The sequence below is a fragment of the Rhincodon typus genome, chromosome 15 (assembly GCF_021869965.1).
Source record: "Rhincodon typus isolate 14 chromosome 15, sRhiTyp1.1, whole genome shotgun sequence".
Taxonomy (NCBI): domain Eukaryota; kingdom Metazoa; phylum Chordata; class Chondrichthyes; order Orectolobiformes; family Rhincodontidae; genus Rhincodon; species Rhincodon typus.
In genome coordinates this window covers 50,693,751-50,707,168 of record NC_063346.1, presented here as the reverse complement: position 1 = coordinate 50,707,168, position 13,418 = coordinate 50,693,751, and the positions used below count along the sequence as shown (strand labels likewise).

Here is a 13,418-nt window from a genome sequence, read left to right as displayed (position 1 = left end):
TCCCGGGGGTCATCCCCAGGCTGACGATCCCATACACACTTGGCTATATCTCTTAGCTGTTGAACGTGATAAGGGCTGGTATATGTGATGTTGTGGCTGTTGCCTCCCTAGCACTATTCGGGGGGGGCCATAGGGGCAATGGGACTTTCTCCTACCACTCCCTCCAGAAGGGGACCCCATTCCACGAGTCCTGCTCTCCATATCTGGCCGTTGATCTACTAGCCCTCCCTCGTCAACGTCACCGTCACCGTCTTCCTTCCATCCGTTCTCAAAGGGTGGGGTCACAAATGCACATGTTATCCCTCTTTGTGCAGATATCTGACTCTGTAACTTCTATACCTGCTTCATGCACTTTGTATGGATTGCCTGAGGTTCTTGCGCTGACATGCACTACATTCATAGCTGTTTTCAAATTGCTTCACTGTTTCTTTAACTCTGCTGCCTATGCGTGAGCCTTTTTAGTTTCCTCTTCACTTTTCACAGCCTCTCTCACTGCATTTGATACCAGTTCATATGCATGAGGTTTGCATTTCTCTGGCTTGTAAAGTCCTGACCTTTTCAGTCAGTCTCTTTATCTCTTTGAGCTCAACTACCTCTGCTTGGAGCTTCAGCTCACCCTGCTGGCTTTCTGTCCACTCTACCAACATAGTCTCCTGTATCGTTTTTACCATACTCCAGAGAGTATCCCCATGAGTTCTTGTACCCATACCAGTCCTACCAGTGTACTCGATACTTCAGCCATTTCCCAGCTACGTGCTGTTGGAGAAATCCTTTCCAGTCAGAGGCCCCTGGACCCATTCTCTGTTAGTGCCAACTTCTTTAGTTTGTCCACTGTTCTTTTTGTGTCTTTCTCATTACCAAATTTCTACCATCACTTTCCTGCACCAGCAGGGTGTTGGAAATCAGAGCTTACTTGAACCCACGTTGGAGTAACTTAAAGTTACTTCTTATTGTTGCTCACCCAGAGATACCAAATTCTTTTTCCCTTCTCTGAGACACAACAGTACATCCATAGCCGAAGGTCCAGTGGGAACACTAGAAGGTCTACAAAGCACAATTAATTTATTAAGTATTTAAATGAATAGCACCCACTTTTAATGACTAGAGAGATTTCAACCACAGTCTTCGACTACCCTGGTCTCTGTAACTAACCCTGAACGTTATTACCCGGGTGAATTGGCAGCTGGCCAGGCTGAAACTCTGCTTGGCACCTCCTGACATAAGGTGCCTCTTGCAGCGTTATTCTTTGAAGTTCTGCTAAATAAAGTATTCTTCTCAAGCTCTTTAGACACAGGTCTCTGTTTCAAGCGTATGCGTTATTTGGATTTATCCATGCATGTGACCAATCTTGAACGTTTTGTCCAATCTTGACCCATAGCATGCCTGAATGACTGTGTAATTCTACTCCCATAACAGCCCATTGTAAAACCGCTTATCAATTCCAGTTATCTTCAGCCTTATCCACAAGTGTGTGATTTGATGGGGGATCTTGCAAATGCAAGTGTTCCCATTGCGTACAGTACTTTTGGCCTCCAGGTGGGAGATTCTGTTGAAGACAGCTTGCTGAGTTGCTGCAGTGCAGTTTGTATATAGTCCATACTCATGTAGGGAATGGATACTTGAGTTTGCAGATAGGATGCCAATCAAGCAGGCAGCTTTGTCCTAGATAGTGTTGTTGGAGTTGCATGTTCCTTCAGACTGCTTCTTGTGTCATGGGCTTGGAATAGAATGCAACAATACAGTAACATTCCGGCTAAGCTGAGTGGCTGTGCATCCATTCCAAGGGTCCGAACCTCCAATTTGTGCGCCGGCACCTTTCCCAGCAATGATTTCTGGTTTTGGATGTCACTGTCGCACATGGACCTTGGAGGTCTGAGCAGAAGGAAACCAATTTAGAGGGAACGTAGCAATACTTTGAGTCGTAGATATCTGGAATGAGTCTCGGACTGAAATCCAGGGGCTCAAATTGTTCCGGTGGGGGAGTGAATGAAGTCCAAAGATTCTGTGGCTTGTCTGTTGGTACTATTTTCAGCAGGAGAGAGCTGGGTAATGCCAACCCAGGGCCAGAGTCGTTTTGAATCAATGGTAAAGCCCTGGGCTATCTGTGTGTGTACTGTAGCAATAAAAATAACCTTCAGATGCTCTTGCATAGGAAACTGAAATATTTGTTTGATTTTTCTGTTTTTTACATTTAAGGAAAACAGTTGATTCTTTTGCATTTAGCCAATCAGATATTTGGTATTCTGACAATGAAATTTGGGCTGCAGCTTTTTTAAAAAAAAAAAAAAAAAAAAAAAAAAAAAATTTGGATGTTTCGGCAGGTTTGCCGAGTGGAATGGCAGATGACATGGAATGCAAATTCTGCAATTATTTTGACAGATTTAAGGCTTTCTTTTTTGATTTGATTTATTATTGTCATGTACCTAAGTACAGTGAAAAGTTTTGTTTTGCAGTACAGCAGATTATAAAATGCAAAGACACAAAGATCATACGGTGATCGCAAAATGTGAGGAAGACAAAGTTATGGATGCAAAGGTGTACAGAAAAGCAAGCTCAATGACAGCTTTGAAATTTGAGAGGTCCATTGAGAAATCTAATAACAGTGGGGAAGAAGCTGTTCTTGAACTTGTTGGTACATGTGTTTAAGCTTTTGTATTTTACTGACTGACTGAAGAGGTTGGAAGAGGTTATAACTGGGTGTGTGGGCTATAAAGAGGAGATCACGTTGAGGAGTGGCACAATTCTTGCAAGTATGTTGTTGGTGAGGAAGAGCAATAAAAGCTGAATTTTCCCCCACATTCCATTCCCATTCTATTAAGTGGTTCTGTTGGCTGAGATCACAGATCAATGTGATACTGCCTTCCTGCTAGTAGGTGGTGCTGTGACTGTACGATGGCCAGAGAATCTAGCCAGCATTAGGTTGTTTTGTTTTGAAACCTGTGAAGTAGCTCCTACCTTGCTTTCTGCAGCGGCTGTTGCAGAAACAAGACCAGAGTTTTTCCTCAACACTCTAAATTTTACCTTTTCTTCAACTGGGAAGCGAGGATTATGCCAGCAATATCACCTGGAGGGAGGGGGGGCAAAGCTGTTGTCTAGGAGAAAATAAAGACTGGTTTCAGCACTGGCCAAACTGGTTGACAGCTTGTAGTTATATAATGTCTTGAATTTAGCAAAACTTCGCAATGCATTTCCCACAACCATGAACCAACAAAATTTGACCCCAAGCCACGTAAGGCAATATTAGGGCAGGCAATTTCTAAGCTTAACTTGGTCTGAGGTTTCAAAGAGTGTCTTTAAGGAGGCAAGTGAGCCTGAGATTCAGAAAAGGAATTCCGGTTTTGAGTGCTTTGATAGCTAAAGTTATAATGAAGGAAATGAGAAACACACGAGCGACTGGAATTGGAAGAAGGATACAAGTTTTGAATTCAAAAAAGACAGGAAGTTCTGCTATTCCTCAGTGCGATGTGTAATCTTTGTGGATGTTTCAGTGTTTTCAATAGTTTGTTGGGTGTCTTGATGCTTCTACTCCTCCATAAAGGGAGATACTGATGATAAGTGTGTGATACGTAGGACTGTCTATCTAGGAGGTAATGATTCTCTCAGATGTAATAACGAATGGAGCTGAGAGAAAGTGGCCTTCTCACCTGGCAGTGTGCCAGAAGGGAGCTTCTGACATGTACAGCTGAGGGCGCTAACATACTGTGCAGTACAACCTGGGATTTGATACTGCCCCCATTCCCTCCACCCCCAACAGTGCAAAGGACCAGTCACCTCCTGACGCTGTGGACAGTACATTGAGTAGTTCGAGTGTTGGCCGACTGGACTATTTTCCTGATTAGGGGTGGTGAGTTGCTGTGCTACCTTGTGATGTGACACACAAACTTGTATCTGTGGATTGGGAACCGGCAGTGTGGCAGTCTCAGCTGGACTGTCAAAAGCAGGCACCGAGTGTGGGAGGCCGAGGATAATTAACAGAACTGCTTTCTAAAACAGAAATGCCTGCAATAAGTCAGGCTCGATTAAAGGTGTAAAGAACATGCCCCAGCATTCAGAAGAGGGAGTGGGAATTGTAATTAGTATGTTTGTTCAACCAAAAGCACTTGTTATAAAAAGTGGAGGAACAGTTGGCTGCCTAAGGCTCTAGCAGGAAGCCAGATCCATTAAGTACCGGATGTACCCAGAGCAGGAAAGGCCTGTGGAAATATCAGATGTTGAATGAGGCTGGAAACTGAAACTCCAAGCTCCAATGTGTTGTGCTGGGATCTGAACTTGAAAGGTTTTTCATGGATTCTTGCAGCACATTATGTTTAGACAGTGGGTTTAGTGAAGGCCATGGGTACATTTTGACTGGCTGTCTTCATTAATGTTCCTTATTGCTGTTTACCATCAGACCATATGGCGTATGAACAGGAGGAGACTGTTCAGCCCCTTGAACCTACTCCATCATTCTAAAGTAACATGGCTAATCCGACATTCCTGAGTTTTCCCATAACCCTTGATTACCTACACGTAAGAGAGGTGGAGGCTGATTGGCAATGGTGAGTCAATGACCTTTTGTTCCACGGCACCTGATTTGAATTCAATCTGGTCAGCTGGAAGTTCTTCCTCTCTTTTGGCCCTTGTGGCCTCCCATTTGAATGGAGAGAGCTGATTGCTCTCAGGGATGGCTCAAGGAAAAAAATCGTACGGCATATGTTGGCACTAAATCTCACTTGGGTGGGCCATGGCATAATCAGTCAGTGATACAGGAAACAGAAACGAAGTTGCTGGAAAAGCTCAGCAGGTCTGGCAGCATCTGTGAAGGAAGAATCAGAGTTAATGTTTCGGGTCCAGTGACCCTTCCTCAGAACACGGTGATACAGGAAAGTTGCTCTTGGCAATTGAAGGTGAGTCATAGAGTCATACAGCATAGAAACCGACCCTTTGGTCCAACTTGTCTATGCCAACCAGGTTTCCCAAACTAAACTTGTCCCACTTGCCTGCGTTTGGCCCATATCTCTCTAAACCTTTCCTTTTCATGTACCTGTCCAAATGTCTCTTAAATGTTGTAACTGTACCTGCATTTACTAATTTCTCTGGTAGTTCATTCCATGCACACACTACCTTCTGTGTGAAAAAGTTGACCCTCAACCCTCTTTTAAATCTTTCCCCCCTCACCTTAAACCTGTGTCCCCTTGTTCTGAATTCCCCTGCCCTAAGGAAAGACCTTTGCTGTTCACCTCATAATGTTGCAGCTTGAGGTTAGGTGTTCTCTTGGCTTAATTAAACTTTTTTGCTTTATTTCTCTTAACAACTAGTGTTTGTACGCAGTGCTACAGTGCATATTTTGTTTCATTTTCCCGTTTCAGATCTGACCAAATTGGTGCAATTATCTCACATTCCTGAGGTGGCATTCCCTTCGATAATTATCAGGTTCAGTTTCACCAGGGTCTTTCTACAAACATTTGTCTGTTTGGTAGTGTGCTTGGCTGAATCATTCTGACATACAAATAAGCGATTGGGTTTGACCAAACTCTGACTTTAAAGTAGTAGATACACGACTGTATAAGAAAAGGAAATTGCCGAGTCCAATCTACAAGAGTCCTCTTTTTCAAGATGTCAAAGTGGACCGAAGTTGGTTCATTTCTGATATTCTATTCCTGAGCATCAGTATATTTAAAATGTAAAACTGAAGAAATGGTGAATTGGGAGGAACATATTCTCTATGTATCAACTATATTCAATCTATAAGCTATATATTCAAGCAAAGTGAGCATATGGCCATGTATGTTTGTGACGGAGTTTAATCAATATGCCAACACCTCTATTTCATTTATATCTTTTGACTTAAGCTCAGATCAGTTGTCCAATCTTAGGCATTTTTTTTTGTCAATGCTTGGAGCTAAGTTGGAGAAGGACCCATTTTTCTCTGTTTGTGAAGTGCTTTGAGTGATCTATGCATATGTTTTGACCCATGCTGGATTTCCCCAGTGGTCAGTGCGTGCATGCATGTAAGAGGAAGTGTCGCTGGTTTGAGTGATCTCTCTGTTTCATCTGTTTTGCAGTGGCTGAGGATGGACACTGTGACTCCAGCCTGGGTGGGCAGTGTGTTCCTCTTCATTCACTCCGATGAAACGGATTTATCAGCCATGTACCAGGAACCCCAGCTACGCCTGAAGATTTATAAAGCCCTGAAACTGACGCTTGCAGGTAAGTTTCAATCTGCAGGTTGTCCCTTATGTTGCTGACCTCCATTCCTGTGCCAGTTATTGAAAATAAGCTGAACTGCAAGGTGCTTTTCTTATTCTCCACAGAGAGGCTTTCACTGGTGGGTACCGTGTATGGTAAATGTCTCTGAGAAAAGCACTATGAGATTCATTCAATGATATAAAAATAAACTATCAGTCAGTCCAGATATAACTCCTCTTTCTGAGAAGCTTTATTGGGCGTATTAAACATCAAAATATATCATATGCTTGATTTTCAACATCTCAAAAATCTTTTTCACATTTGAAATTGAGATTTGTTAAAGCTATGTTGTTTGCAGATAGTGTCAACCTCCACAAACTATCTATCCCATTCCAATACAGCATTCCAGCCATGCCCATGTGTGATGTATACAACAAACAGTATTGCTTGAGAGGAAGGGGAGGTTCTGATTGGGTTGGCTTTTATCTGCATGGGGCAGCATGATGACTTGGTGCTTAGCACTGCTGCCTCATAGCACCAGGGACCCAGGTTCAATTCCAGCCTCGGGCGACTGTCTGTGTGGGGTTTGCACATTCCCCCTGTGTCTGTGTGGGTTTCCTCTGGGTGCTCCGACTTCCTCCCACAGTGCAAAGATGTGCAGTTTAGGTGGATTGACCATGCTAGATTGCCCATAGCATCCAGGGATGTGCAGGCTTAGATGGATTAGCCATGGTAAATATAGGTATAAGGTAGTGGTGAGAGTCTGGGTGGGATGCTCTTCAGGGCGTTGGTTTGGACTTGTTGGGCCAAATGGTCTGTTTCCATGCTGTAGGGATTCTATTCTATGAAACTGTCTTCATGTCCACGATTTCCATATTTCTGAAATTTTCTGAAGCTAGTAAGTGCCATCCATTGATGGGCTGTGTCCACAGACTTTCATTCCATGATCTAAAACATTTTTACCCATTTGAGAAACATAAGAAAAACATTCAAGGGAGCACTAATTTACCTGAATATATGAGTAGCACATTGCCAAATATGAGCTGCAGGAAAAATATCCAGGAGGGAGATCAGGAAATGTAACGTTTGTGGTTTGCGCATCCCTGTTGGCATCTCCCTTTTTACTCGAAAGACGTGGAATTTCCTGGGAGAAGTGGAAAGGCAAGTAAATTATCTCTGGGGAATTTTCTCCCCAATATCTGTAGACATTCGGAGCTTATCGAGGAAATGAACCTGACCCTGATTAATATCATTCATTACCTTCCTCTTGTAAAAGGTGATCTATGACTCAGGAAGAATGGGCCCAGCTGTCATTTGAAGGAATTGGATGAAATGGCACTTGATATACAAGTGGGCAGCCCATTCCAATGTTTGTTATTCACTGCGAAAATAATGAAGCCCTGAAGTGTAACCCAATGTGTCTTTTTGTCAATTGAGATTGTGACACCATCCCCATTCCCCTCACCAAACTAGCCCCCCAACATCCACACGCCCTCCTAACCTTTGAACCCAAACACTATCATCTTGTAACCTCAATCAGATCACCTCTGTATAGAGACCTGGTTCTGAGCCCTTCTGGGTGAGTAAGATTCCTTAAACTAAGATTTAACCTTGCAACTCTCCATCCACCCTTATTCCAAGCTTCAAGATCGTCGCTTTGTGAGCAAGCCAAATTTTGAAAAAGAAATAGGTGGAAGGAAGGCAACAAATTAAGAGTTAAGAGCATTTTTCTTTCAGATTGTCACACAGCTTGGTCTCCTGTGTACACTCTGCATATTAATAACCTTGGCCCTGAGGGAAGAAGTGCTGTCATAATTTTCACTTGATACAAAAATGGGAGTTATAATTAATTCTTTAGATGATCAAAGGAAGAAACAAAGGGATGCGAGATAGAAGAATGGTCTTAAAAAATGGCAGATGGAATTTAATATCTGTAAGTATGAGGCAATAATTACTTTGTGATGGTAATTTTTTTTAAACTCTGAAAGGAAATAATGGGATGTTAGAGACAGCACCTTGCATTGTTACTGGAAGAGAAATAATCCTGTCAAACTCTACATTTAATCATGAAGTGTTAGATATAAAAACCAAAAGGTAATGATGAACTTGTGGAAAAAAATCCGAGAAGAAGCAGGTATTTTGGCTCCCCACACTGAAGGAAAGATCTTTACTCTTCAGATGTGAAGAAAGACTTGATAAATTGCAATTTCTTTCATCAGTGATCCATAAGTTTCTGGGCACCTTAATTGACGTGTTAAGCTGTGAAGAGTGTGACTGGATAGATGTTAATAATTGGAGAGGGACTTGCATAAACCTTTTGTGACCTTTAGATTTGACTATGCCAAGATGTTTTGAGCAGTGTCTCATTTCTATTCTTCTGCCCATATCTGAACTTGCATCCAAGACCTGTTCACCAACGATCTCTCGACTCATTGACCTACATCCTGGTTAACAATGATCCATTTTTTTCTGGCTGTTCAATCTCATCCTTGTTTTCAAACCTCTCGTGGCCTTTCCTCTCTATGCCTTGTCTTCCAGCTCCACAACCCTCCACAAAATCTGCACTCATCAAATTGTGGCCTTTTGAGCATCCCCAAAATTAGTAACTCCCTTTCATAGTGGCCGCACCTTCAGATTCCAAAGCCCTGAACTTTGGAATTCCCTCCTTTGGCTTTTCCATCTCTCTACCTTTCTTTGTTCCTTTAAGAATTAAAACTACCTGTATGAAGGGCAGCACAATGACTCAATGGTTAGTACTGCTGCCTCACAGCGTCAGGGACCCAGTTTTAAATCCACCCTCGGGCGACTGTCTGTGTGAGTTTCCTCCTGGTGCTCCGATTTCCTTCCACAATTCAAAGATGTGTAGGCTAGGTGGATTAGCTATGAGAAATGCAGGGTTATAGGGATAGGGTAGGGAGGTGGTCTGGGTATGACGCTCTTCGGAGGGTCAGTGTGGACCAGATGGGTTGAATGGCTTGCTTCCACATTGTAGGGATTCAAGATTCTATGAGCACCTCATCTGTTCCAATATCTGTTTGTGTCTTGCAGCTATACTTGTTAGACAATGTGCTGATGAAATCACTTAGGACTTTTACTAGAATAAAGGTGCTCTTTCAGTACAACATGTTGTTAAATATGAGGTTTAGAACAGAAAACAAGAAATCACAGGCTTATGAGACTTGCAGTTTTACTGTTTTGAGGTAGAAGTGTAAATATTCAAGTTTAGGCTAGAAAAGTAATTGCAGGAATGTGGGCCCAATGTGAATAAATGAGATTGAAGTCACTTAGTCTTTGAAGAATGAACTGGTTGGGCCAAACACTGTTTCCATTTTGTAACTTTTATACGTTACTATTAGCTCAATGAATTAAAAACTCCTTTATTTGCAAATCATATCTGCATTCAGCATCTGCGTGATTAATAATGTCAGCTAATTCTTTTGCAGATGCCGCCGGCAGTTCCGCAGGTTTTGAAATCCTGAAAATTTATGGAAGTGGCTTTGGACTTGAGCTGAAATTTACAGAAGAAAAGAAATGCAGGAATTTTCTTCACAATTACAGAAATGACAAACTCCAGCAGGCTTTAGCCTATCATTTTGGAAACCAATGCATACCCAGCATCACCTGTAGGACAGTGCTTAAGGCTGGCACAGTGACATTGGATGACATCCTGGATAACCCAGAAGGCTGTCTAAGGCATATCAAAGAGAATGAGGTGGGTATAGAATCCTACATCACAGAAAGGAACCCTTTAGCGTCTCAGTCTTGGATTAGCTCTTTTAAATCATCATCGGAAGTCACATGACACCAGGTTATAGTCCAACAGGTTTATTTGGAATCTCACAAGCTTTTGGAGTGCAGTCCCCACTGCACCTGATGAAGAGGCAACACTCTGAAAGCTTGTGTGATTCCAAATAAACCTATTGGACTATAACCCAGTGTCGTGCGACTTCTGATTTTGTCCACGCTGGCCCAACACCAGCACCTCCACATCTTGAATAATCATTATTTTGTGTTTTCTGCCTGAAGGCAGGTGCAATCCACACTGTTACGTCCTCCATCAGGGTCACGGCCTGAATCCACTCCAACTGGAACAGAAATGAAACCCCATGCTGTTGGCACTGGTCTAATCCACACCGGCCTTCCCAACAAACAAGACAACCATTACCTTGGCTTAATATGTTCTTTTACATGCAGGATGTAGCCTGAACGGTGGATAGTAATTGGAGAGATCCCAATTTTCTCCCCATCACATGGCTGATCAGGAATCTCTTGCTGCCTGTCATTGGCATTTATTGGAATGATTTACATGTTAATGCTCACTCTGCGGTTTCCTTGGCCGTCAATTTCTGGAGGGGAATTTGAACTTGGACTTTCTCGGTCCGAGGCAGAGAATCTGCCCAGTGCACCACCACAAAGAGACCACTCCTTTTTAATGAGCTGTCCCATTTTGGCCCACATTCCAGCTTTCTCCTGGTGACTCTGCAAATGAGTTCTGTTGGAGGACATTTCTAGTTGCCTTTTGAACATTCCTTTCTACCACTCGCGTCCATCTCTGAAAAACCCACTATGTGAGACCGTTTTTATTCTGATTTCCCTCTGGTTTACTTTCCAATTATTTTAAATCTGTGATCTCCGGTGATCAGAGGCTACCGGAGGAAGCAGTCTCACCTCTTTGATCCATCAAAACCAGTCATAATTTTCAATATTTTTATTCTACCTTCTCTTAAACCTGCTCTAGTCTAAGGAGAGCGATGCCAATTACCTGGAATTTTTGTTTTACGTGATTGAAGCCCAGCATCTCTGATAAGGACCTGACCAGTCATCTTTATGCTCCACCAAGGCCTTGTCATGCTCCCTAAGTTGTGATGCTCAGAATTCTATAGAATACTTGAGCTGAGGCATAGCCCTAAATTTATAAAGGTTTACCCTGATTACCTTGTTTTTGCGTTCAATTTACCTACTTGCCATAAATGTTATCTGGATGGAAAGGATGATGCATCTGTCAGTTGGAGCTGGGGGTGTTGACAGTCTTTCCTCAAAGTCAGAAAATCCCATACTGGAGCTACATGCGCAAAACCTGGGCTGACACTCCAGTGAAATGAATTCTACATTTTCAGAGATGCCGTCTCCCAGAGGAGCCTTTCAGCAGGATGTAACTGACCCATTGGTACTCTTTTGAAAATTGCAAGGTATCTCTCTTCACTATTTATTTTTCAATCAACAATAATAATACGGGATATCTTTATCCCCTTGCTATATGTGACACCTTGTTAAATGCAGATTATTGAAACATTTCAAATGTGACAGTCAGTGACTATTCTCATTGCTTAATAAATTTGAACCTTTTAAATTTTAATTCTGTCCCTCGAGCGCACAGTCACGCCAGTATTGTGTATCTTGGACAGCTGCAAGGGAAATGTTAATTCTAATTGCTAAAAAATTTATATTTCAGCCCAATCACCTCCGCGATGATGAAGTTTCCAGACTGGAAGAAGACATCAGGCGAATGGTCCTTGAATACAGTTCAAACTGCCAGAGCACTGAGACACAGTGCAGTGTTAATTCAAAAACCCCAACAGTGGTCTCAACCCTTTCACCAATCTCACCACTTTTATCCTCGCCATCTTCAATCGAAGCAAATGGAAGCCTTTTGTGCTCAACTGATCGTTTTGAATTTCAAGGTGTTTTATTTGGTGAGTGTTGAGCTCCAGCTCTGCAGTTACTGGAAACTACCTACAAGATAATGAACAGCCGTGGCTATGATTTATGATTGGTTGGTTTGGCACACGACAATGATGCATGGGATTGTTTTCGTGCTATTTTCTTTCTGGTGCCCTCTCCTTCAGTCTTGGTTATAGTTCCAGGTATGCATGTTAGTCCAAGTTAGCTACCCTTGATGTATGAGCTCTGGAGAGCATCCTTGGTGCTTGAAATCCTGACCCACATCTGACACGAGCACTTTCATGTGTAGTGTTGTGAATGAGAGAAAGAGCTGCTGCTCAGGCTGTATATATTAAATATGCTTTGATTTTTGGAGGCACTTTTGTAACCATGCTCGGAAGTATTTTCTTTCATAGCTGCTAAATTCATTAAACTAACAAAGTTAGCTATTCTTTAGTGGATGTTATCAAATTTTCAGCAAACATCCAGAATGTAGTAAATATTCATTAGCACTCCATGCATCATTTTAAATATTTGCTCCTTTCAATGCTGGCACATCGTGGCTACAGTGCGTACCATCTACTAGATGCACTGCAGTAATTCAACAAGAGTTCTTTGTCAAATCTTTCAAACCTGTCACCTCCTACGGTCTCTCACAGTAAGGGTAGCAGGTGCATGGACAAAGCACCATCTCCAAGCTCCTCCTTCAAGTCGATGACCATCCGTTGCTGTTCCTTCATCACATTCAAAAGCCTAACTGCACTCTGGATGTGCCTTCACTCCACAGGCTTCAAGAAAGCAGCTCCCTATCACCCCCATGAGAATATTAAGAATTGGGCAATAAATATTAGCCTTGCAAGCAACACCCTCATTCTGTGAACGGAATAAAGAGGAAAACAAATGAACAAATCAACACAAGTTATTTTTCTTCTTTCAAGTCAGTCTGTCTCGTGCCTTGTAGCATGATGAAGGCAACAGGCATGGGATACGAGCCACTTTCATGGTGGTTATGAATGCTGTTTTGAGCCTACAATGGGAGTACAAGTAGCGGAATTAATTTACTTATTTATTGCTCGGTTTTTGACCTCTCCTCGCGTGTATCTGAGATTAAAAGTTAAACGTACAGTGCATCTGCTGCCATTCAGTCAGATTCATAAGCTGTCTGCATCTCCTATGAACCAAAATCTCTGGCTTTACAGATTTCCTATTTGTAATAGTATACTCTAGAGAGTACCTTTCTCATTGCAACACTGAGTCTGGCATAGCCATCTTACCGCTTTATTGGTTGGCAAATAAAATGTAATCTGATCAAAGCACAACAGTTAAAATTAATCCTAGTTTTATTTCCAGTAAATGATTCCGCAGCAGCAGTGAGACATGGAAAGCTACTTGAAGTTCTCCATTAAAGATGTATCAGAAACCAGATGAGGTGGATATCTGAGTTCTGTAGCTGGCCTTTCACCACACTGATCTGTCAGACTGAAAGCCATAACAACTGTCTGAGCAGAAATGGTAGCGTCATGGTATTGGTGACTGTTTCTACCCAGGCATCAGAGCTAACACTCGCACAATGTTAAATAGCCATTGCT

At 42.3% G+C, this 13,418-nt stretch overlaps 1 protein-coding gene across 3 annotated transcripts; it reads left to right on the top strand.

Moving 5' to 3' along the window:
- Positions 1–3,819: 3,819 nt before the first annotated feature.
- On the top strand, positions 3,820–12,738 carry tradd (tnfrsf1a-associated via death domain). 3 transcript variants are annotated; one of them, XM_048605778.1, is made up of 5 exons: positions 4,840–4,886; positions 5,349–5,412; positions 6,045–6,189; positions 9,612–9,880; positions 11,621–12,738. In XM_048605778.1, the coding sequence occupies exons 3-5, from the start codon at positions 6,054–6,056 to the stop codon at positions 11,870–11,872; spliced, it is 657 nt and encodes a 218-aa protein (XP_048461735.1). In that variant the 5' UTR covers positions 4,840–4,886; positions 5,349–5,412; positions 6,045–6,053; the 3' UTR covers positions 11,873–12,738. The 3 variants fall into 3 exon arrangements, with proteins under 3 accessions (XP_048461736.1, XP_048461734.1, XP_048461735.1); XM_048605779.1 differs by lacking the exons at positions 4,840–4,886; positions 5,349–5,412 and adding an exon at positions 3,820–3,844; XM_048605777.1 differs by lacking the exon at positions 5,349–5,412 and having other exon boundaries at positions 4,603–4,886.
- Positions 12,739–13,418: the final 680 nt, after the last annotated feature.